The 26,168-nt window shown below is 42.9% G+C and overlaps 1 protein-coding gene across 1 annotated transcript in view; it reads left to right on the top strand.

Annotated features, from left to right (window-relative positions):
- LOC112550720 (AF4/FMR2 family member 3-like) overlaps nucleotides 1–26,168 on the top strand; it is a 242,309-nt gene that overhangs the window by 115,304 nt on the left and 100,837 nt on the right. The window contains exon 4 of the mRNA XM_025207218.1: nucleotides 5,313–5,364. Within this exon, the coding sequence (XP_025063003.1) occupies nucleotides 5,313–5,364 (52 nt within the window). The remainder of the gene's footprint in view (nucleotides 1–5,312; nucleotides 5,365–26,168) is intronic.

Genomic DNA, 26,168 nt, shown 5'->3' with positions numbered 1-26,168 from the left:
CACAACAAGAAACGCTGCTAAGAGTAGATCAAAAGAAAAACTGGATTTTCCAGTTAGTATGCACCCTGTTTACAAGCCACTCAAGACCCCTCCCTCACTCCATTATATTTGCATGGAAATGAATCATCAGTCGCTGGACTACTGCTATTTTACCAGGAAAAGTACTGGGTACAAATGAAAAAATCTTTAATAAAAACAAGTAGTTATGGCTGGCTGCTTCTTCTGAAATAGCATTTGTTCTGAAATATCGGCACGGGGTTACCCAAAATTTCAAGGCAGATTGTTGCTAAAAAACAACAACATAGAAGCAGAGAACTGGGTCATCACGTCAAATCCCCCACTATTGCAGGTAGCCAGGTTATATAAACCCTTTAATAAACTGATTGAGCTTCTTCATAAAACCAGATGAGTTTTTCACCCAGACAATTTGGAATGGAAGATTACTCCAGAATCTAATGCTAGTTGCTAGGATTTCTCATGGTTTACTTCCCTGCTGTTTTTATATGGGCAGCAGTCATAATCATTCTTCTGCCCTCATTTTGCTAGACCAAGTTTTGCTAGTCTGATCTCAGAAGGGTAAGCAACATTTCCATGAAGTCTTCCTCCAGCTCCAGGATAAGACAAGATTTAGAAGCATCATGGGGCAACACAAGTTAATCAGAGGCTCCTTTAATAGATCCCTGTTCTCAGAAGCATAATTATCTTGCTCAAGTATTCCAACTTACTTCAGGCTAGCAATGGAAAAATAACATGGGTGAAATCCTTTTTCCATTAAATGGCAAACTCCTACTGACTTGAGAGGAGCCTAAATTTCATCCTAGAGGTTCACTTCAGAATGCAAGTTCTTCTACCTTTGTAATGGATACCAAGCTTGGGAACTTTGGTAATAACCAGGGATCCTGGTTTTCTCTGATTTAAAAAAATCCCCAATTTTTGGCTAAAAAAAAAAAAAAAAAACACCCCAACCACATTTTCCTATGATTTAAGAAATCATTTAGAAATTGTCCTTGTTGTCCAGTAGCCTGAGAGTCAGGCAATCAAACAGCTGGACCAAAACAAAAACAAAAAAAGAGCAAGAACATAAAGGGATTTTGGTTTGAAAAACTCATTAAAATTTAATGAAAGAAAATATATCCTATCAGTAAGATAGTTGCATTAAGCCTCTCTGGGTGCCTACAGACATTCGGGCCCAGCTCAGGCCAGGATCAGACCACTCTCAAGAAGCCCAGCTGGAGCTGGGGGGTGAGGGGTAGAGGGGGGAAGGGGAGAGGTATGGAGCCCCCTTGCCTCCTTGCCTCATGGAGCGAACCCGGCTCTGCACAATTCCCCAGCTGAGGTAGCTGGAGCAGGGGCCTGCCAGGTGAGGGGAGTCTGTACCACCTCCTCCCTTCCCCACCAGGCCTGGCCAGGAACTCCATGCTGCTCCCTTCTTCCTTCCTCCCTGCTGACAGCCCCGCCCCTGCATGAAAAATGAACCCTTAAGGGAACACAAGTTCTCTAAGGCACCCTACATCAGAGTGCTTTAATCTAATACCTGGTTTGACAAGGCTTCATTTTTCATGAGATTGCGCATTTTAAAAGCACTCTGCAGCCATACACATGTGTTACATCACAGCTGTAGAACACTTTCAGGAATCAAATCATGCAAAAAATTTCACTTCTGTCTGTGCCCTATGTCTCCTAATCTTAAACTAGCACAAACTACATGTAAGCAGCATTTCAGTGCCTAATTATGAACAAGTACCTGGCCAGTTGTTTATTATTTTGCACTCCAATTATGGACAATATTTTTTACTCCAGTTGTGAATGGTATATTTTTACTGGTATTGCAAGAACGTGCAATATTAGGGATGTAAATATTGTTAAAAAAATTATCCACTTAACCTCCTCTAATTATATCAGTTAAACAGTTAACCAATACCACATATCTAGTCCCAGCCTACAGCAGTGAGGAGAGTCAGGGGCCACACACGGACCCACTCGGACACAGCTGCTGCTGGGAGCTGCTGCCCAGGGCCTTTGATGGGGGAGAGGAGAGGAGGCGCTGCCAAGCCCTCTCAGACAACACAGCCCACATGAAGTTGTGGGTGGCAGCAGCAGGTGAGAGGCTTTCCTAGCCCACTGCAGCCATTAGTGTGCTGGGAGGGCAGGAGCAGGCAATATAGGTTGGGTATGGGTTTAGACGTTAAGTAGCTTGCTATCTCCCTCCAGCAGGCTTCCCAGCATCTATGAATGACTAGCTGATTGCTTAACTTATGATGTATTAGGGCACGTCTTTTCCTCTAACTTCATAGGCTACAGGTACTACCCCTGCTCTCCCCTTCCATACTCTTCTCTCCTCCTTGCTCTCCCCCGCTCCTGCCTGCCCTGCTACCTTCCTGTTCCTGAGGCACTGCGCCACTTCCCTTCCCTGCCAGATCACACCCCATGCTAAACATTAACCCTCATATAAATACCCATTGTTGTTTAAACGTTTAACCTTTCACATCCCTATGCAATACCAATAAAAATATATCAGCTCACTGAAGGTGTTCAAACCAGTATTATTCCTCCTTAATGGCTACCTCATGGCACTGCCTTCTTCATAAGTGGCAGCCTGTGTGACCATCACCCTGGGAGGAGATGGACTTGGCAATGTGACGGCAGTTCCTGAAGGACGGGAACAAGTAGCCACACATGTACTTACTCCATGCTCCTCTCTGCCTTTTCCCCACCTCACCCTAACTCGCAAGAGAAAGAGCAGCGAAAGAATACTAAGATCTGCAATGCCCCAGCTTTGAATTCTGGGTAGGAAAAATATGGCCATGTTCTATGCGCAATCACCTTTTAGCTGGGGAGAGTCTAATACTAAGACTTGTCTCCTGCAGGTTATTCAGAAGACAAAATGTTTACTACAAAGATGATGAACCCAGCTTGGGTTATTTGAGGAGGAAGAGTTGTGGTTGTTTTGGTTTGGTTTTTGGTGGTGGAGAGTGGGATGCTTTCCAGTTTGATCTTTGCTTCAGACTCACAGTAACTAAGGGTTAGAACTGAAAAGGGGTCTCAGGCTGACCATTAGAGCATTTTGTTTTTACGTAACCTAGTACTTAGGGGAATCCATAGCCCTGAGATAGCTGCTTGCACTTCCTGTACAAGCCACAGGGAGAGTTAGGCACCTAAGAATGGGATCCATAAAGGCCAACACACTGTGCGCCCACTGCCTCTTAAGCTAGCCAGTAGGAATTACTTATGAGGGGCAAGGTTTAGGACCCGCTCACCTTTCTCAAGGATTTAAACATCTAAGATTCTTGTAGCAGGACCTGAACCTAAGGATGGCCATGACACTACCTAATGGTCGAATGGCTCCTGCCGGGCTCCAGTTCCAAGATAGCCCCACTTGATGACTCACCTGCTATGCAGTGTTTTTAATAAAGATTAGGGCAGGAGGCTGCCCATGGGCTTTAGAGTGAGCTTTATTCCTTTGAATCACCAACTGGTCCCTCCCAGACCCCACTAGTCTCTACTCAGTACCCAGGATAAATGGGCCCACTTAGCCTCTCTGTACCCCTCCCTGGCAACTGTTGCCATAAGGGCCAATTGTATGGCTCCATCTGCCCCTACACCATGCCCCAGGCCTCACAGGCGTTATTACTCCTGATGTTCCTTCCACATTTAGCCCCTCCCTGGACTCTCAAACCCTCTGAGTCACTCAGCTCCTGGACCCCCTGGTCCCATGCTTAGTGCCTCCCTGGGCTCCATGGCCCCCTGGTTCCATGCTTGGCCACTCCCCGTCTCCCCTGCCCCTTGGTCCCACACTCGGCCACTCCCTGGCTCCTGGGCCTCCTAGTCCCATGCTTGGCCACTCCCTGGATTGGTGGACCATCTAACCCAACTCCCTGCTCCCCTCTGAGCTACTGGCTCACTGAGTAGACCTTGAGCCTGCTTCCAGCAGGATTCAAGGCTTGCATCTCAAAAAAGAGTACCAGCATCAAATAAAGGCCACTTGACTGCAAAAAAACCCCTTCTCTATCTGCCTAGATAATGTTCCCTTTGGGAAGTGGAGCAGCTTCCCAAATTCCTCAGGAGTCCTGCTAACTGGAGTCCATCTCCTCGTGGCTGTCAGGGCTAGACTGCCTGACCCGTTCAGGCTTTGGGCTTATTTGGCTCAGGCTCTGCTCTCTCCCAGTCAGGTGAGTCAGCTCCCCTCCCCTCCATACCACCTGGAAGCTGCCTCTCAGGCAGCTTCTTCTCTTACAAGGGCAGGTACACTAAGTATCCTGCCACAATCCCCTTCTGGAGTTAGGTGTCTAAGCTATATCAATTCTAGATGACAAAAAAACCCCAACAACCTGAGGTCCTCTACCACCAAAACCCTAGAAATCTATTGCCTAGTGGTTAGAGCCTTCATGTGGGAGTCTAAGGTTCAAATCTCCATTCTGCTTGATTTGGGACAGAGATTTGAATCCATATCATCCATTTCTCAGCAGAGTGCTCTAACTATTGGAGCATATGTGAACGTACGGCAATCAGGTGTAGGTCTATCTGTATTTCCATGAAGCTGTTCTATTGTGCCTCCAAGATGAATATCCTAAACCCCTGGTTGCAGCATTATTTGCTCTGACCCCTTTTCCCCCTGGTTGATCCAGAAGACATTTTCTGAAACCACCTAACACATAGGCTTCTGCAGGAAAATGAATTGAGAAATATTTGGTTTATGACTTCTGCCAGGATTTAGGTACTTAGCATCTCAGCTGCTTTGGGACCCTTGGCCTGTTGACAACACCAGCTGTTCACAAGACCAGCTTCATTGTGAAGTTTCCACTGTAGTGTGCATCAGCAGACTTGGGTGAATTCAGTCCTGTTCTCCCCAGAGGCCACCTCTGATGTGGTATGGACAAGCGCTTAGGTGCCAAGGGAAACCACGTTCAGGCAATCAGCAGAAAATGTGTGGGGATTTTGAAAATCCCAATAAAAGATGTAGACATCTAACAGAGCAGTTAGACATATTTGATTCCTTTGTGGACTTCCACATCCCATTTCACAATCCAGAGTGTTCTGTCCTCTAAGCAGCCACTCTTACTGCATTTTCTGCCTTCTTACCGAGGACCTGATTGGACTGAAATTTCCTAAGCAAAAATAAGAGAGCCATGAAAAGTCATGTTGTGGTTAATTCAATGTTTGCAATTGTTTCTGTAATGCCCTAGCAACCTGACACATGATTACTTAGGAAGCATTCTTCTGCATATTCAGAAAGTGTTAAATATAAGCATGAAAATGAGACGGAATGTCAAATCAAAAGATTTTCTTATTCACTCATTTTCTTCTTTTTCAAGGGAAAAGTGATGTTGAGCCAAAGAGTCCAGAAAATAGTGCATCTCATACATCGTAAGTCAGTTTTTGTTTCTAATCAGAGTTGACTACTATGCTTTTATCTGCTTTGTCATGCAAAATAGTTTTTGTTTGCTTTCATTAAGTTGAAGCTCTTTCACTGATGTTATTCTTAAAAATGCTTTTTAGTCATGATTCATTAATTGTTCATAAAACATTTGCATCTTTAACCTGAGAGATCTTAATAAGTGAGATGGCTGTGTATCGAGCTGAATAAATATTAAATGATTTTGTGGTGTGCAGGAGGCTGGCCTTTAGAGCCAGAGGTTCGACATTACCTTAATGCTTCAGGAATTTGTCACACTTGCTAAAAGATATCATGTCACATATGCCTTTGATGTACTGATGTAATTTTAAAAGACTGCAGTCTGCAGCTTCATCTCTGAATTACTTGAAATCCAATTACAGCTATCTCTGGTCTCTCATGATTTTGTTGATGTTTTTAAATTAACAAAAGGATCTGAGAAAGAGAGAAATAGGCACTTGTAATATATCAGTTCACCTGCACTTGAATGCAACAGTGGAGGGTTTTACCTTGTTTTTGTTCCTCAGCATATAAAGGACTGAACTGTTTTACCATCATCAAAATAAACTATCAGAATAAACCAACCCCTGCCCAAAACAAGAGAGACAAGTAATTCACATGAATCAGGAGGGGCTTGAGTTTCCACAAAATCTTTCACTCTTTTTATCCCATTAGAAGGGGAAAGTTCTTATAGGACTGCAGTCATATAAATTTAAGAGTGCATCTTGTTTGCAATTTATGTCCTCTGTTCACCATTATTTAAATTCTTAGTGTTATATCATACAAATCTTGCAAGATGCCACCATTTGTTATACAGCAAAAAGTAGTCACAGAAGAAAGTAAAAAAAAAAAAGAGTAATTTATTCTTGAATATTTTTGTTTTTTCTATTGAAAGGCATTTAAAATCTTCTGAATATAAACCTAAAAAAAAGACTTGACATGATCTAGGTCTAGGAAATGTCATGTCCTCCAGATTGTTCTGTAGAATGTAATTACAGTATGTTAGCATATTTAGCCAAACATATTAAATTAAGTACTAGCATCCTTACGCTTTCTGATAATATGACTGTTGGGAGTGGTTGATAGTGTACTTTGGTACAGAATGCTTCCAATAATTACCATTTTTTTAAAATTATATTGCAATAAAGACCTAAAGGAGAAGAGTTTTAATGCCATCTGGAGGTATTAAGGAGAAATGAACACATTTATTTTTGCTGATATTTAGTAATATGCAAAACATAAGCAAGGCACTATCCTATAAGATGATCTTGGTATCAGGCATTAGTTTATTCCAGAGGGAAAGGAAGAAAGGTTCTTTTCTTCTTTAAAAAAATATCAGAATAATTCTCAAAGTTGTTTGCATGCAGAAATTCCTACATTTGTTTATGGCTTTAGTGACATGGTGTCGCCATTGGGTTTTCCTTAGTTCATGGGACCACTGTGTGAACCCTGTATTCACACTGAATATACCTTATCTAATGAGAAGCTTGTGTGAATCCTGTTGGATGACTACACACTCTACTAAGTATGGCACTACTAACTATTTGCAGTGGTCACCTTTAAATTGTTACCATTTGCCAACATTTATCACATACCAAGTTCTGATGTTTATTTATGTTTAGAAGAAACTGGCAATTGTTAAGAAATTGACACCACTGTATATAGGGAGATGGCTGGTATGAAAAAGAGATGCAGAAGGAAGAACTTGGGTGAGCAGACAATGTCAAAAAAGAAGAAGAAAGAGAAACAAGGTGGAGTGATGTACAGAAAAAGAAAGAGAATGCAGTTCTCTGCAATTCAGTAAGAATAAATGCAGAGTGCTTCATCTGGGAAGAAGTAACAAGTGACATGAATATAGGTTATGAGGAGATGCCCTGGCCAGTATGATGGCTGAAAGAGACCCCGGGGTTATGGTTGATCACAGAGTGAACATGAACCGCCAGAGTGCAAAGTTGTAGTCAACAGAGCTAATAGCATAATGGGGTGCATTAGCTGATGCAACAGTGGCCAGCTGTAGGGGGCGGTAGGGAAATGATAAGGAAAGCCAAGGTGGCAACAGAGTTTAGGCTAGCTACAGAAGTCAAGGACAATAAGAAGTTCTTCTTTAGGTAAGTAGGAAGTAGAAGGAAAACAAATGGAAGTGTGGGACCCCTGCTTAACACCTCGAGACAGATGGTAACCAACATTCAGGACAAAACTGAACTCCTGAATGCCCACTTTGCTTCGGTATTTCACCGGATCAAGGGGAAAGTCAAGCAAGATAAGGCTCATAGGGGACGTGCCAGGACTGACAGCCTCCCCACTGTGGATGCTGAGTGAGTGCAATACCAACTAGAAAAGCTAGACATTTATAAGTCAGCAGGACCAGATGGACTCCATTCAAGAATGCTGAAGGAACTGGTTGAGGTCATCACAGAACCCCTGGCAAAGCTCTTTCGGAATTCGTGGTGCACACTGGAGATCCCTGAGGATTGGAAGAAGGCCAACATTATGCCCCTCTTCAAGAAGGAGAAGAGGGAGGACCTGGGCAACTATAGGGAAGTCAGCCTAACCTCTATCCCAGGGAAAATCCTGGAAAAGCTCATTAAAGAATCTACGTGCGATACACATGCGGAAGGTAAAATTCTGAACAACAGCCAGCACGGCTTTGTCATGGGTAGGTCTTGTCTTACCAATCTCATCTCCTTCTACAATCAGGTCTCTCACCACCTGGACATGGGAGACGAGGTAGACGTTATACACCTAGACTTCCAAAAGACTTTTTATCTAATATCCTACATATCCTTTTGGGAAAACTGAAAGATTGTGGGCTCAGCTGCTCAATGGTTCAGTGGGTGGGAAACTGGCTACAGGGTAGGACTCAGAGAGTTCTCATGAATGGATCTGTGTCATCCTGGTGTGAAATGGCCAGTGGTGTCCCTCAGGGGTCCATGCATGGACTGGTGCTTTTCAACATCTTTATCCATGATTTGGATGGGGGAGTGAAAAGCTCACTGGCCAAGTTATGGGGCAGTGTGTTCATGCCAGAAGATAGGTCGCAGATACAGGTGGACCTAGACAGACTCGAGAGTTGGGTAGACCAGAACTAGATTAAATTTAACACTTCCAAGTGTAAGGCGCTCCATCTGGGGGCAAATAACCCTCAACATACATACAGGCTCGGTGGTAACAGCTTGACTTTCACCATGGCTGAAAGGGACCTAGGTGTAATGATTGACCATTGCATGAATATGAGCTGTCAGTGCAATGCAGTGGCCAGCAGGGCAAATAATACACTGGCATGTATCAACTGATGCATCTTGTGTAAAACTAAGGAAGTGATACTCCCACTGTACTCAGCACTGGTGAGACCGCAGTTGGAGTACTGCATACAGTTCTGGGTGCCGCACTTCAATAAGGAAATGGAAAAACTTGAGAGGGTCCAGAAAAGAGCCACCCATATGATCAGGGACTTGCAAGGCAAGCCATATGAGGAAAGGCTGAGGGACCTGGGCCTCTGTAGCCTAAGGTTGAGAGGGGACTTGATAGCAGCTTATCACTATATCAGAGGAGTACATCAGGAGTTCAGTGAACAACTGTTCACTAGGGCACCCTGGGGGAAGACTAGGACCAATGGATACAAACTCCTGGAAGGCTTCTTCAGGCTTAATACCAGGAAAAACTCCTTCATAGTCAGGGTGTCCAGACTGAAATAAACTCCATTCAGAGGTGGTGCAGTCACTTACCCTGAAGGTTTTCCAAGAGAAAACTAGACAGCCACCTCACTGGGGTCACATAACCCCAGTTGTCGTCTTGCCTAGAGCAGGGGAGCTGGACCCAATGATCTGCAAGGTCCCTTCCAGCCCCTAACAATCTATGAATCTATGCATTGCAAACAGAGCTAAGTGATACTTCCTCTGTTCTTGGTGCTGGTGAGACCTCAACTGGAGTACTGCATCCAGTTCTGGGTGCTGCACTGCAAAAAACACATGGAGAATCTTGAAAGGTACCAGAGAAGGGCTACATGAATGATTAAGAGCCTGGAGGACAAACCTTATGAGGAAAGACTAAGTGATTTGGGACTGTTCAGCCTGGGAAAGAGAAGACTGAGTGGGGGGACTTGGTGGCCCCCTACAAGTATGTAAGGGGTGAATATTGGGAGCTGAGAAAAACTGTTCACTAGGGTGCCCAGGGCAGGACAAGGAGCAATGGCCATAAACTGTTAGAGGATGGCTTCAGGTTGCTTGTAAGGAAGAACTTCTTTATGGTAAGGGTGACCAGAATCTGGAATAGACTTCCCAAGTACATGGTGCAGTCCCCAACCTTGGAAGTCTTCAAGAGGAGAATGGACAGACACCTTGCGGGGATCATTTGATCTCAGCAGTATTCCTACCCAGAGCAGGGGGGTTGGACTCAATTATCTTTTGAGGTCTCTTCCAGCCTTAATTTATGTGATTCTATGAAAAGAAAAACAGTGAAAGAACTACCAAACACACACCAACTGTAAACCAAAATAATAGGGAAGGATGGAAGAGATGGAAGAAGGGAAAGCAAAACCATCAAATCATATAGTAAGTTAAAATTTTCTAACAGAAAATGGAATGCTAAAGTCTTTCAGTGAAATAAATATAAAATCAGTGAGCATAGAGTTACGGAGTGTTTGATTCTATCTTGCTGCATTGATTTTGCCTCAGTGTTGCTTGTTGGCTATCAGGGAACTTCTCCTGATTTACACCAATACTAAACCAATCGTCCAGTGTCAGCTTGTATCACCAGATCTTAGATACTGTATGTTCTCAAATACAAGACGGCCCTGAATGTAAAACAATCCCCCAATAATTAGATTATACAGACATAAAATTTCTAAATTTATTACAATTTTCTGTACATGGAATCTAATTATTGGAGGATCATCCCCAAGTCCCCTCCACCACTGCTGCAGGTGATGGGGAGAGAGGTGATGAGGGGGGCAGTAATGGGGTATTCAATGGGGGACAGACAGTGGGGAAGACAGTGGGGGGCACGTGGTAGGGCTGGCGACAAGTAATGGGGCAAGTAGTGGGAGGGGTATTGGGGGCAGGAGATAGGGGGCAGGCAGTGTGGAGGCAGTGGGGCAGGCATTGAGAAAAGTAGACAGCTTGCTGTCTGTCCCCCCAACTGCCCCCCATTGTGCCTGCTCCCCCCCCCCACTCCCACAGCCTCAGGCTGCCCCAATTCCTTCTTCCCTTGTTCCTCCCTCCTCCTCTCTCCATGCTATGTCTGCCACCTGCAGCCTCACGTTCCTGCCTCCCTTCCTCCCATAGCCCCCTGAAGACTCCCCCATCCCTGCCTGCCCCTCAACTCTCCCACACTTACCTTTATGCTGCACTGGCAGGCTCTGCTGCAGCCCGGAGCATGAAGCATGGCTCTAGCCCACCCTGTAGCAGCAGCAGCAGAGCACCGGCACTGCTGAGCTATGTCTGCCACCTGCAGCCTCACGTTCCTGCCTCCCTTCCTCCCATAGCCCCCTGAAGACTCCCCCATCCCTGCCTGCCCCTCAACTCTCCCACACTTACCTTTATGCTGCACTGGCAGGCTCTGCTGCAGCCCGGAGCATGAAGCATGGCTCTAGCCCACCCTGTAGCAGCAGCAGCAGTGCACCGGCACTGCTGTTTCAGCCTGGCCCCATAGCAGTAGTGGTGGGGAGCCAGCACTGCTGCTATGGGGCTGGGCTGGAACAGCAGTGCCACCTCCATGCCACTTCTATGGGGCCAGGCTGGAACCATGCTCCATGCCCCGGCCTGCAGCAGGGACAGAGCCTGCCAGCATAGAGCAAAGGTAAAAAATGACTGTGGCAGAGGGGGAGATGGAAAAGCAGCATAGGGGGCAATACTGGGGGCTGCAGGGAAGGTGTGGCAAGGCATACAGAGGCAGGGGGGCAAGTGGCAGGTGTGGCTCCAGCTCTGGTTTCAGCTCCCTTTCCAGCCCTAACCCCAAGTCTGGAGCCACAGCAACTGGGGCTGGAGCCACAGCAACTTCCTACCCGCCTCTGTCCCCCACCCCGCTCACTGTCTCATGCTTAATTGTAAGGTAAGGAGCTTTCCCCCCCCCATGTTAAAATGGGGGAAAAACCTTGTCTTCTAATCGAATATGTATGGTACTTCTGAACAGTGACATTTTTTAAAACTTGACATGTACCAGCTTGCCTCTGCTATTAAAAAAATGCATGGAGAAGAATACACAGAGGCACCATTATCTCTTGGTATAGATGGAGACACACGTACTCGGGAGGGCACCAACCTGTTTTGTTACCCTTCAGATTAATTTGTATTTAATTTGTCACACAATGTCATCCAAGTCATTGTGCAACTGGTAGGGGAATTTTGAAAAGGAAACCAGCCATCGCATCAGAATTCAAAGCATTTTTACACGTGCTCTCAGGAGTGGGAGAGGAGTCGCTTTAATTAGAACAGCTCTTAGAGCTCATCAAACAAACTTAAAGCACCCCCACTGCCATTTTGAAGTGCAGGAAGGCTGCTGAAGTGTGCTAATTAGCATGCTTCAGAAGACTCAATTAACTGAGTCTGCTCCAATGCACTGTAATTATAGAGAGTTGCAGCAGCCTCCCTGCATGTGTACAGGCACCCTCAGGTTGAGAGAAAACTGCAGGAAGGATGAGGAATCTGGTTTGATGGATTTTACAAAGTGTTTAGTTATAAGAGTACAAGGGAGAATGAATCTTTGAGAAAAACATGTACAGAGTCCTTGCGATAAAGATTGCTAGGCACCGTTTGAAAAAATATTGGTAGTGTGAAACATTTCAAAAGAGCATGGTAGATACATTAAAAGGATCTGCTGGTATCAATCCAAGTGGAATTTCTGAGACTAGGTGGAAAAAAAAACTGCAGAGAGCCTTAAGGGACACTTGTTTAAAAAAGACAGAACAAAGCAGAGCACCCAGAACAAGTCATATTGGTGTTGATAAGAAAATGACAGAAAGAAAGACTGGAGAAAGAAGGTGGTTTTTTTTTTTTCATAAAAATATGTCATTTTCAGCATGTTACAAGCCATGCATGCAAACCAACTATATTGGCTGTTCACTCATCTTTTTGTCTAGATCTACTGCTACCATCCAGACATAATTTACACAGCTTCAAAGGGATAGGTTTTTTGTCCTCCTGAATCAGGCAGAGTCCCTCTTGAACTGAATGCTTACAAGAAGTCTCCCTCAAGAGATCAGCCCTTCCTATCCAGCAAATGTTAGGACTTTAAAAACATTTACATGACTAGGTTGGGTTTTTTGTGAACCATGTGACCAAAGACAAGATCAGTAAAATTCAGGAGCAATAGACACCTGGATGATTTTTTTCTGTAATAAATAGAATACTGTAATAAGTCTATCTTATTTCTGCATGCATTAGTTCTCTGGATATGTTTCTGTATGTCTTCACTCTGGCTGTAACAATATTTGTCACTTAAGGAACTTATTATAATGGGGGTGGGGTTCATTTCACAAGAGCCTACTTAGATTGATAAAGGAGGAACATTAAGTGAATATGATATAAATGGCATGGTATGTGTCTTACCCTAACTGAGGAGAAAGTCGTTGTAAGACTCTATCTTGACATCAGTTTTTTTATGAAAGAACTTCTGTCAACTTTTATAAGAATCAGCCTGCAGGAAAATTATAGAAAATGGTTTTAAGGGTTGCAATTAAAAGCTTATAAGGAAAAGTGTAAACAACAGGGAGAACTTTGATAAACTGTTTTTTGGAGGGCATTTTAGGAGGGGTTAAGTTTGTGGATCACTTGACCAAACTTTTCCCTTAATCTTCTTGAAACTCTTAGAAACGTTTGTAAGGCACAGAAACTATTTCAGACCGGGCTGAAAATATTCCATCAAAGTCTTCTATTGTTTGATTGATTAGAATGGAAAAAAAAGTTTTCAATTCAATGAATATTTTCACAGAAAGTGCCTGTTTTTTCTCAAATTTTTTTTAATGTACAAATACTATATTCCAAGCTTTTGTCTGATTTTTGTTTCAATTTTAGCAGTTTGTAGCTAAAAATACTCACTTGTATCTGCCAAAAACTAAAATACAGTGTTTTTATGACTTCTGTAGTTTCAAAATTCTGAAGAGAACAGCTAAAAGCTATGACCCCCCACATATTCTAAAAAAAATATTAAATCATTCAGATATACATAAATATACATATGTCCCAGAACATGAGTTTGGAAGTACACTGTAATATTCTTTAGGACCTTTTTTTGATTTGGATTAATTTCTAATTCAGGCCATTAAAGTTTTACCTACCCTGAATGTAATTCAGTAATGTATGCGCAGCTCCAGAGCTCAGTGCGTTTACTCGACACACAGTTAGATAGCTCAGTAGTCCCTATTTATTATGCCTCCCACAACTATCTCTAGGAGATTGTGCACAGTGTTGGAAGTTGCAACCCTGTCTCCACCACTACATTGCTGCATGGCTTTGTGCACATTAGTTAATTTCCATTGCAGTTTTCCCATGTTTAAAATAATAAACAAACTGTATTGATGATCAGCTCATTAATATTTTTACAAAGATTTGAAAAAAATGTATGGTTTCTGGAACTGCTATGTATTAATAATCAGAAACTATATAAGAAATGAATGGGTAGTATGGGTAAAAACAAGACTTGGGTAATAATTATATTGGATAAGTCTAGGACATACTTTGATATATAATATGTTGTACAAATTATTTTTTGGATGTATTGTCTGATGGAAAAGATCTTTGCAGGGAGGAAGGAAGGCTATTCCCACGATTAAGACGTAACCAGCAAGGAGGAGAATGCGAAAGTCATTTCACTTCTCTATACCTCATTTTCCCTATATGAAAAATGGGAATTACTGTTGAAATATTGCATGGGGGGGGTAAATTAATGCTTATAAAATACTTGGAAGTCCTTAGTTGGAAGGTGCTTAACAAGTGCAATATATTTTTATTACATTTACATAGCAAGCCATACTTTTTCTCTGCACATGTTTATGTCTCAGTTCAGGAATACAAGCTAGTAACCTTGAAACTTTCATAAGTGGGATTCCACTTTTGTCTCACTGAACCAGAGAAGGTTACAAACTGTGTGTCACAGTGCTTGCAGGCAGGAGAAGAGGAAACCATCAAGTGAAACATGTTACGCGCCCGCTGCTTGACAATCTGAGCAGGATGAGTCTTGAAAAATGAATTGGAAGGTGGCTAGCAAAGCTGCCTAAAGGGCAAGATCAAGACTGAAATCCTTGCCTCAGTTAAGTCAATCCCAAGAGTCTAAATTTGAAGGAAGAGAGGTGATTTATATGAAATTCCACTTGTATTAAAATGGCCACGTTTTTGTCCCTGGAATGTATTTCTTTTCCAAATACCATTGTGTTGTATTGCAGATTACTTTTAATATATCCCTGTTATATTCCTGAGAGAAGTATTTCTCAGAGACCCTACAGAAAAAATGTACCTTTTTATAATGAATGAAGCTAGTGTTTCTCAGCCTGATGGAGGTCTTGAAAATTGTGGAGGCTAAAGTGTGGTATTTATCCATGAACCAAGTAGCTGGCAGAAGAAAAATGCTGGCTTCACTGCACTGTTCCACCTGTTTACTTCAACCCTGACTTGAAAAGCTAACCTCTAATAGTGCCAGATTTTATTTCAGTTAGGCCGTTCATCCAGTCCAGCAGGGACAGATCAGATTTTTTAAAATATATTCCTCAGCTTTCACATTCTCACACAAAATTCCTTCTCTAACCTCCTTTTCCCTCCCTCACTAAAGAATTACCTTCAATACACATACAGAGCCTTTAATTTTAAAATTACATGTCCACAGTAACTTCCTACTCAGAATACCATGCTAACTTAGCTTGTGGGTTGTATCAGAGCTACTACTTGCCACAATACTTACGTATACAGTGCCTGGCAGGGCTTGGGCCTCTTTTTAGCACAGTTTTTGGGATTTGTGGTGTACTTTGCAATACTGATATTCAACAAAGAGCTACTGTAAGTTGATACCAGCAAAGCCATTTTCTTTGAGTTCTATAAATCCACTTTCTTTGAAGAAAGTTTGTCTTACTCAGGTCAAGGCTGAATCTGTCTTAGAGACAGGTAAATTTAAAAAGAGCAATAACATGATTTCTGATTATTTTTTATCTTATAACTGTTATAAATACATGACAGCTGTACGCGGCAGAAGTTGAACATGTAACAGAGCATGTGTGCGCGTGAGACAAGGAAAGAGTTGAAGTAATATAGTTTCTTGGTCTTAATTTTGTCTTCTGGTGAGAATTTTTTTCCAGTGTATAGTCTACCCCTTGAACCTCACAGTTAAAAAAAATTCTAATAAAAGGAAAACAAAAATCACCTTCAGGTAGGAAATATGTCTATGAAAATAAATAGGGTGTTTTCTACCTGCACTTTTAGAAGCAAAGATCTGAGAACCAAATCTGTGCTCAGTTGTAAGTGTTATTAGATAAGGGACAGAATTCATGTGTATGAATCAGAAAAAAATATATAGTTTCTCTCACAATAGCCAGAGTTGAGAAATATGAATTGAGAATAGAAGCACCAGTGCACACAAGGGAACCTTTGCGTTTGATTCAGAAAGGGTAGGATCACATTAGGCTTTCTTAATTCTTTGGACCATTCCCCTGCCAGCTTCCTGCCCCCAGCGCCTCATGTTTTTCCAAGTATACACAATTTATCAGCAGCTTCAAATGCCTTCTTCATCATTGGACCTAATGCATAGGTTTGTATATAAAATGACCTTGATCACTCACCCACCATGTCCAGGAACGGCTCCTTTACCATTCACCTTTATCATGCATGCTACAAAGGAATGTAATTAAATCAGTGGAAGCTGCCCCTGTTTTGAAGCCAACCTTGACACAGAGCTGCAGTGGGGGAGTAATTAAATTTTAAGAGAAGCCACAACTTCTAAACAAAGCTTTTCAGCATCCTTTGTCCTGTACAAAAAGCTTTGCCAATGCTGAGCATTATTTATAACTTTAGACAAAGGCCATGAGAAAAAGTTTGACAGGTTTGGGTAAACCTTGTGTTCATTTATGTCATTTGCAATAAAACTGACCAATCTAAATAGTTAAAATACAGTATTACATGAGGCAGTTCACATCTATAAGTCAGCCCAGCTGTGTATCTTTTTTCCACTGTTTTCCTTGGGCTTTTTCATTTGCAAAAGGCTAATTAATTATCGGTAATATCGTGTTGGTTCTAAGTATCATGGCAGTTAATGGAAAGATATCAGGAAAATCTGGAGAAGTGAATACCTACGAAAAACTAAGTGTTATCTGACCTGCTTTCAGAAATCTATACATGATCTCCATTGCACAATCTTTTTTTTTTTTTTTTTTTTTTTAAGAAAAAGATAAATTGAAGCTGAGACCCTTACATGTTTTTTGTTGCTTGGTTGAGATTCCTTGTTGCCTGGGCAACCAGTTTTGGAAAAGCTGTACTCTGGGTGAATGCTGGCTGAAATCTGAAACCCTCTCCTGTACAGTGCAGTTCTGGTTGATATACAGTTTGTACCCTGTCACTGGTGATATGCTGTACGCTGCTGTTTTGTTCAATAAGTTTAAGGCAAAAAAAAAAAAAAATGAACCTAAATAACATTACTACTAGAGAAACTAATATAAAGATAATTTTTCAGTACTTCAGGCCGATGATCACAAGCTGACACTTTCTTCCCCACACCAATTACTGTAGGTTAAGAAAGACTTTAATTTGAATCAGTGCTAAAACAAGGGCTCCTAGAAAGATAAGGTGTATGTAGAAGAGTGGGAGAAAGAAAGAGAGAATGAAAGAGAGGAGAGAGAGAGAGAGAGAGAGAGATACAGAACTCTGGCTACCTGCCAAGTAAAATAACTGACTTTTTTCAAGGGAGAAATCCTAAGACTGAGGTCATACTATGGAAAAAGTCTGTTTCACAGACTCTTTAGCCTGAATACAGGCCAATTTTTTTTTTCCTTTTTTTATTGCAGGCATCCTATTAACATTTGAACACTAAAGCTCAGCCAGGAATGGAAAGATTCTGGAATTTGGGGATCCTTAGTTTTCCACTTTTTTGGTACATAATTGTTTTTTGTTTTTTATTTTTTAATTTAAAAAATAACAGGGTTTTGAATCAGATGCTCTCTATCTTTGATCTTAAATTATTTTAACATCATGAAGACCAAGTTAAGAAAATCTAAATAAACTACTTTCTTACCACAAAGTGACCATCTTAAAAGAAGACTTGTAAAGCTTGGTGGATGATTTTTTCACTTGCTGTACACTGAAACACCGTAAGATATTGAAACCTGAAATGGAGATTTATTTACCATTGTTGAAAGACCAGCTGTTCAGCAATGAATAGTTAAATATTTTTTTTTAACCTTAAAAGTAGTTGGCTTGCAGTTTCAAGACAAATTTGTCATATCTAGCTAGACAAATTACTGAAGTTCTTTTGCCTTAATCTCTGGACTTGGATGTGACATGCGGTAGAGTATGAAACTGTTTTTTAACTGTGGGAAAAATAACTCTTTGGATTTGGTAGGATGTTATTACAAGCAAGTTTACTGCTCTTTGATTTGCTGAGCTACAACTGGAGACTGCCTTCAGGGTAAGAATATTTCAATTTTATCATTATACCTTCCATATTTTAAGAGTAAAGATATTACTTTTCCAGGTATCATGGCATTAAGCATGTTATTCTTAATTTACTATGCAATATGACCTACATCTCCCAAAAGAGATGCAGGAATATATGTGCTGACAGTTTGGAACTGATGATAGACTTGAAGAGTCATGAAGGTGACTCAGCGAGAGCCATCAGAGCTATAGATGGCTCAGGCCAAAGGCTACAATCATGAAGGTTGTCCATGAGATTTAAGAGGATTGTGCTTACAGACTTCTAAAAATCAATTAATGACCAAGACAAGGGCAAACTCATTCTATAAAAAATACAGCTCAATGGTTACACAGACTTTGTTTGTTTGTTGACAAAATAGTGCAATTACAAATGCCTTCTCTAGACACTAGGTTTATTATTAGTCTTTTGTCAGATTCCATTTCTCATGGTATTATTTGTAGTCAGCTCTAGAGGGAAATGAGCACACACTTTGAACATTTCTTCAAACATATACCTTGAGATGTGATGTCAAAGAACCATGTCTAACATTAAAGCAAAAGTGATTTTTTACCCAATTATTTTCAATTGATTTTGTTATGTCAGGATTCAGTGAAATTATAAATGAAAATTCTGATTACTGATCATGAGTTCTCTCTTTCACAGTAGGTTCATGACCAGCACAAGTGCTGCCACAGATTTCCCAATAAAAGAAGATATGGGCATGCTTTATTCCATAGCCAATCATTATGCAATTTATAGAGAACACAGTTTGCAGAGCAGTCCTGTTGGGGTATATCCCAGAGAGAATAGACAGGTCAATGTAGGCATAAGACATAACTCAGGTAGAGGCCCAAAACTGCAAGGAAAAAGAGAGCACAGGTCTTTTTACTATACTTAAATTAATGGAACATCAGATTAGCAGAGGCAGTAAAACTATACTAATCTTCATAAGTAGCTCTTAAACAGTCCAGTCCAGAGTTATCATTTAAAGGCTGGCTTCTTTAAGGATTTGGGAATAAGCTCAATAACGTGGCTATTCATAGAAATCATATACATTTTCTGCATAAGTATAAATTCTACAGTGCATTTAGTCTTTTCAGAAAAAATCTTTATAATACCTGTAATTAATTATATGATTTAAGATTCTGCAGAGTCTCACAGAAGAAAGGTTTCTGTCAGTTTTTTAATAAACTTGGTTCATTCTACTGTCTCACATGTTAAGAATTTGGCCCTAAAAATCATTATAACTAAGCATAATGCTTTCAGCTAGTGGCTATCTAATCATAACTGAAGGATCACCATTTTATTTTGGTAAAAACAAGTTTTGCTTTTTCCCCCTCTTGGCCCTGTCTGGCTACAGAGTTCAAGGTATTCATCCCACCAACCTTTACTTCCCACACTGGAATAACCCAACATCCAGTCACAATAAATGAGGAAATGGTCTCAGTTCATCTTGAAGGCCAGGAAACTGATTATCATCAACATCATTGTCTAAAAATGGATGTCTGTTCCTCCAATCCAAAGACGTTTCCTTGTAATAGGAACAGAGATAGACTTTTAGAGAGTTAAACCTTCCCCTGAGCCATTCTTATAGCACAATTCCCAGCTTCTGCTTTGAGACAGTATCTGTGACCTCACCCCTAAGGAGTATGCTATCATAAGGAGCTTCATAGTGCCAAAAGTAGGATTGTGTTGTCTCTACCATGGGGGAATATATATAAGTATCAGAAGGAGATATTTCAGCTCCATAACTCAAGAAGCCAATAGAATGACTGAGGAGAAACATTTACGGATGACTTGATGGGTAAATAGGATTCAAAGGTGTTTTAAGTATATGTAATATATACAAATAATTTTTATGCTGCTAGTGAGAGTTCTGCATATGTAACTGGCTGAGAGTTGCAAATGACTGGTGATAATTTCAACCTGTATATAATTCACTATGACCACATCTGCTGAAATAACTAAATTATCAACCTGCATACCCAGATACTAGGTAAAGAATATAAATACCAGGGATACCTCCATTGTAAAATGATTTTTTTTAAATGTTAATTGACCTAAATACTCAATTTAGGTTCAACTTTAGTGCAGTTACATAAACTTTGAATTCAGCATAAAATGAACAGAACTTCCACTACCCTTAATAGCCTGAAATCTTTGGAGCCTGGATGAAAAGTAAATACTTTCTGTTCTTTCCATCATGTTTTTATACTCTGAGAAAAATTAGAACATTGTCTTGTTTCTGTGTGTGCATGTGTCAGTCACTCCAGTCTCACAGAAACCTGGGTTTGTTCTGAAGAGCATCGTCAGCATGCACTTTAATCACTTTAAAGACTCACCAGATAGAGATTGGTTCAGACTGAAGTTTTTGGTGTCCAGCAAAGAACAGCATGAATGTGCAGGGTGCAAGTAATGTCTCAACGGAGGGTTCACACCTGAGTTACCTAATGCCTGATAGTCTTGGAAGCTGCTGGAGCCTATTTCCCTATTCTGGCCACCAGACTGTAGTCAGGAGACCAGGTAGAACATAGCTGTGCACAAAATCAAATAAAAAACACAAGGACTTAAGCCCACAGAAATGGGAATGTAGCTTGACATATGATATAATGCTGCAGAAAACATGTGTGCACGTCTGCAGCATGGGCTTAGCACCAATGGGAAGAGCTATGGAAGTAGTATGAAGCCCAAGCTCTTTAGAGTTCCATTGCAGCTGCACCAACCTATACAACCTTCTGATGTTACTGAACTCGCCAAAAACCTCAGCTTGGACTCTGGACACCATCCAGTTTCTAACAGGTCATTTCTTCCTGACTCCTTCTAAATCCTCTAAGCCTCTTTCCAAATCCACTAACTCTCCAAATCATCATTTGTATTTCTTCCTCATGTCACTTTTGCTTAGATTTCAAATAATCAGGGTAAAGAGCTGCCTTTCAAATGATTTATAGAGTGCCTAAATTCTGTACCTCTACATCTTAGTTTAGGCCACATAATTTTAATTGCAAGGCAAAATGACTACAAAGTTTCGGCCTCAAATATAAATGTTCTTGCCTTGCAGTTTTAATATAGATTTTTAGCATGATTGATAGGTAAGCCTATTTAAACAACTGGCCTTTTTGTTGGTGCATTAGTTTAACATGTATGTCTTCTCTATAATTTCATAAGAAAGGGATGAGAAATTAGTGTGCTTTTTGTTTTTTCCATTACGTTAGGAATTGATTTAATTTCAATGACTGTTTATGACCTAATAATTGTAGTAATATCAATCACAGAGTGACACATTCAGAATTTCCTGAGAAAACCAAGACATTGCCCCATGATTTTGCCAGAGAAACCGTTAAAAGCTAAAATTCATTCTTTATACTGACTTTCCCCTATTGTCTAGTGGCAAAAACATTCTGCACATATTTGGGGGCTTAATTTAGCTTTTATTTCATAGTTGCAGTTCAACAAAAATCATAACATAACCTTTATATGAAATGCTGTTATTCCAAGTCATTTCTACTTTTTATTTTCCACCTATTTAGTTACTGGAAAGTGCTTGCCTTTCTCAGAGAAATCAACCACCAAGATTGACATTGTGTAGAATCGGGAAGGCTCCTCATCACTTTTTATTTTGATTAAAGGGGAGACTCCCCTGGCAAAAGAATATAATAATAACGGTGTTTCAAAAGGAACAAAAACTTCATTTTAGAATCATGTTAATCTGGGTTTACGGCCCTTCTGTTTTAGTTTTGCAGTTCACCTTTAAATGAATTTGCTTTAAACTTCTAAGTAGGGGAGTTTATAAGTGGATTGACATGAAGGAGTGGAATGTGGGCCCCAGGCCAGACAGACGTGTATTCATGGAGTTTCAGTCCATTTGGAATTCGCTCTGTTTTTCAGTTACTGCAAGGGACCCACTTAAGTAAATAACTGATAAATGAATAAAACATTGCAACTGATATATTTTTTTTAAGTACCAAGACTTTTTACATGACTGTGAGTGAGAGGTATGACTGTTAAATGAATTGCTTTTTAAATGAAATATACCAGGGAATTTTTTTAATCCTTCATTGTTCCTTAAAATGTTTTAGTGCCTCATTAATTCTTGATTAGTCTAGCTGTTAAGAGGCCATTATAATGTGGTGATAAGGTATAAGAAATTACTTCTAGCACTGCAATAGTGGCGCACAAATGCATTATAGTTTGCACCTCATCGGGTGTTGAGGCCAACTCTGAAGTGTTTCTATTGTGGGGTTTGGGCTACCAGTTCCTACACCTAAGGCCTATATAATTGATGGAGAGAATTAGGCACCTCCAAAGAAGGCGTGTCTACATGTGCAATTAATGAAACTGAATATAATCCGGCTCCATTTGAGCCAAAGTAAACTAGTCTAGGCATTGCTGTCTGCATGTTCATTTAAGCTCAGTAATTTACTCCACTCTTGGATAGTACCTGTGGCTGCATGGCTGTGCGGTATGTGGCACAGAACCCCAAGTAAGGCTGCTGGCGCTAGCCCAGTGCTGGCCCCAGCCTCTCTTACCCCACCCGGGGTAATTTGCTATGCACCAGAGCGCACGTGGCACAGGCGTTCCCCGAGGACAACTAGCACCCGCACAAGGTATGCCACTGCTAATTGTCCCCAGGGAACCAAACATCCACAGCCTGTATCTGATGCAGCCTGTGTATGACAGGACTATCCTGTACTGGAGTAAATTAGTCTGCACCAGCCTAATTGCCACACACATGCAAACAGTGACACTTTATTGCACAGTAAATTACTGAGCAGTAAACATCTCATGTAGATACACCCAGAGTGACCTAACTACAGTAAAAGCTGCCTTAACTGGCACCTTACAAGCCGGCATGCTCTATTAACCAGCATGCTGGCTTGTAAGGTAAAAGTAAAACTGGAATTGCCCACCATGGCACTTCCGGTTTTGACAAGCCCCCATGCAAAGCAGTCTGCGCTGCCAAGCCTCCATGCCCCGGGGCATAGCAGCCTGCGCGGGGCCCGCCTCCCTGTCCCTCGGGGCCTGTGGGAGGGTTGGCAATGCAGTGGGAGGGACACCGATGCAGCAGGAGGGGCAGCGATGCCCCGGATGCAGTGGGAGAAGCAGAGGCCCGAACAGGCAAAGACACCTGTTCAGGCCTCTCAATTAACTGGCATATTTTGTTATCTGACACCCCCCATTCCCCATAGGTGCTGGATAACAAAGCTTTTGCTGTAGTTAGAATTAGACATGCTATGCAGAGAATGGGGAGAAGAGGGACCTCCAACGAGCCCAGAGCTAACCAGTAAGAAAAACAGTAGATGCATCCACACATACAGGCACGTGCACTTGCAGCAGCTCAAATAGCAGTGGCACAAATTTGTGCTGGAAATCCTTAACATGCACCTGTGCTGGCCCCATCAGTATTAAAAGCTGCCCTGGCAAGTAGCTCAGGGCTGCTTGCCCTCAGGAGCTTCTGAGAGCCACCACCTGAGCTGGCTAGAGGACACCAAACTGGTCCACTTTTCCATCTGGTCCATCACTGCCACTTCTACATGCTCATGCACTGCAACGTCCATAATGCCGCCCTCATGTCCCGCCCAGACACCAAGTGGTGGGACCTGCTTGGTGAGGGCATGGTTGGGATACCCCAGTGGCTGAGTCTGTACTCCACCCTCATCCCACAAGCCACTGGGTACCTCAGCTGGTGGTTTCTCCATGGAGATGTTGCCACGGGCATGTATGTGGTGAGCTTCACAGACACTCTAGTCTCCTGCCCCTTCTGCGGGCAGAGGGAGACTCTGGTGCACATGACCCTCAAGTGCACCAAGCTGCAGCCCCTCCACTTCCACCTCCAGAACCTCCTCTTGAGGTTCTGATCGAATTTTACCACCTACCTTTTTGTATTTGGTCACCCCATCCGTGGCCCCACCAAGTCCCCGGACCTTCTGGTCAACCTCCTCCTGGCCCTGGCCCTGGCCCTGGCCAAGTAGGCCCTGTACTTGACCAGGAAGGAGGCTCTGGCTGGGAAGGTGCCTGGAGACTGTGGGGCCACTTTGCTCTCACTTGTCCATGCATGTTTCTGGGCAAAGCACCAGTGGGCAGTGTCCACTAGCTCCTTGGCTGCCTTTGAGGACCAGTGGGTGCGGCCCAAGGGGCTCTGCTCAGTGCCCCTCTCAAGCGCACTTATTTTCATGTTTTGACCCTTTGACCCACGCGACACTCCTATCCTGTTTTTTTCATTAGTTGTCCCAAGTATTTTGTTGTAACATTCACCCATTAGCTCCCATACAATAGGGACTACTCATTAGCCAGGAGGGCCTTAGAGCCCACAGTATTTTGAATGTTACAAATAGACAGGAGTTTCTGCGGCCCATCCAGTTGGTATCTGGGAACACTACCCCTTGTGCCAGCTTAACTGCTGAAGCAGCCCTAACCTGGAGTGGCCCCTGGCAGTGGGGGCTGCTGTTTGGCTGTGACCTGCTACCATCTGTGACAGCATCCACCCACTTGGACCTGCGGACCCATGGCTGCACACCTGCCAGACCTGGATGGGGACCGCATGGCCACCTGTACTGTGGTATGGGCACTGTAGCAAGGCATCCTGTACCTCTGGGCCAGCTGCCAGCGGGCCATGGCTGCACAATTGGACTTCATGTGGCACTGCTGTAATGTCTTCTGGTGCCCCTGCTCTGTGGTCTGTGCAGCTATAGCCTGGAAGATATGCTCATTACAGTAGCCCACTTTGAACTGTTGAAACATATGTCATATGACACATGGAGCCCCCAGGTCTCAGGCCACATACTGCTGGTGGTCTCTGCCAGCAGCAGGCCATGAGTGCCCTGATCGCATGCTGCTGGCTGTTCCTGCTGCAGAGGAGACTGTGCACCATGCAGTTAGGCAGCTGGGGAACCCACCCCTCCCACACAGTCCCTCCCACCCCACAGTCCCCCCCACACAGTCCCCACCCTCACACAGTCCCCCCACCCCCTGCTTAACTGGGACAGAGCCTGAGTCTGTGCCACTGCTGCCAGGCTTACCCTGCTTCTATTTGATCCAGCACACTAAGGCAGTGTGTTGGAGCAGCAGGGGCACATGTCAGGCATAGAGACGCTCTGGCCGGGTGCTAGCGTACCTCTCTGGAGGACCCAGCCTCCGATTGCTTCAGGGCATGCTCCAGAAGCACGCCCTGCACTGCTTTTTTTTTCAGCATAGTAAATATGCAGCATGGGGAACATTTTTTCATTCCTAGCGTGCCTCCTGTGGCATCTCAAACTGTTTTCAGATGCCGCAACAGGCACATGCTCACTTGTCTGGACGCAGCCAGTGTGTTTCTTAGTAAGCACAGCAGTGTGCCTGAACCCCTGGCCTTCTCTGGAGCTTAGGCATGTAACTCTGGCTGCACCTTAGATGTCTCAGGGAGAGAGAAAAGCCTGACTCTGGATCCTAGTGGTTAGTGCAGGGGGAGATATGAGCCCTGGCCCATATCCCCATGGTTATTTCTGTCTTTTGTCAATGTAATAGATTTCATAGACATTAGGGCTGGAAGGGACCTCAGAAGATCATCGAGTCCAGAACCCTGCCCAAAGGGCAGGAAGTCAGCTGCGGTCATAGGATCCCAGCAAGATAAGCATCCAGTTTGCTCTTAAAGGTGTTCAGTGCAGGCTCTTGAACCACCTCTGGTGGCAGGCTGTTCCAGACCTTGGGGGCTCGGACAGTAAAGAAATTCTTCCTTATGTCCAGCCTGAAATGGTCTTGTAGTAGTTTCATAGATGTTAGGCCCGGAAGGAACCTCAATAGATCATCAAGTCCAACCCCCTACATAGGCAGGAAAGAGGGCTGGGTCTAGATGACCCCAGCTAGATACTCATCTAACCTCCTCTTGAAGACCCCCAGGGCAGGGGAGAGGACCACCTCCCTTGGGAGCCCGTTCCAGACCTTGGCCACTCTAACTGTGAAGAAGTTCTTCCTAATGTCCAATCTAAATCTGCTCTCTGCTAGCTTGTGGCCATTATTTCTTGTAACCCCCGGGGGCGCCTTGGTGAATAAATACTCACCAATTCCTTATAGGCAGCCACAAGGCGCCTCTCAACCTTCTCTTGCGGAGGCTGAAAAGGTCCAGTTTCTCTAGTCTCTCCTTGTAGGGCTTGGTCTGCAGGCCCTTAACCATACGAGTGGCCCTTCTCTGGACCCT

This window comes from Alligator sinensis, unplaced genomic scaffold, assembly GCF_000455745.1.
Source record: "Alligator sinensis unplaced genomic scaffold, ASM45574v1 scaffold144_4, whole genome shotgun sequence".
NCBI classification, from domain to species: Eukaryota; Metazoa; Chordata; order Crocodylia; family Alligatoridae; genus Alligator; species Alligator sinensis.
Note: the sequence above shows the minus strand (reverse complement) of the source record. Positions and strands in the feature narration are given on the sequence as shown.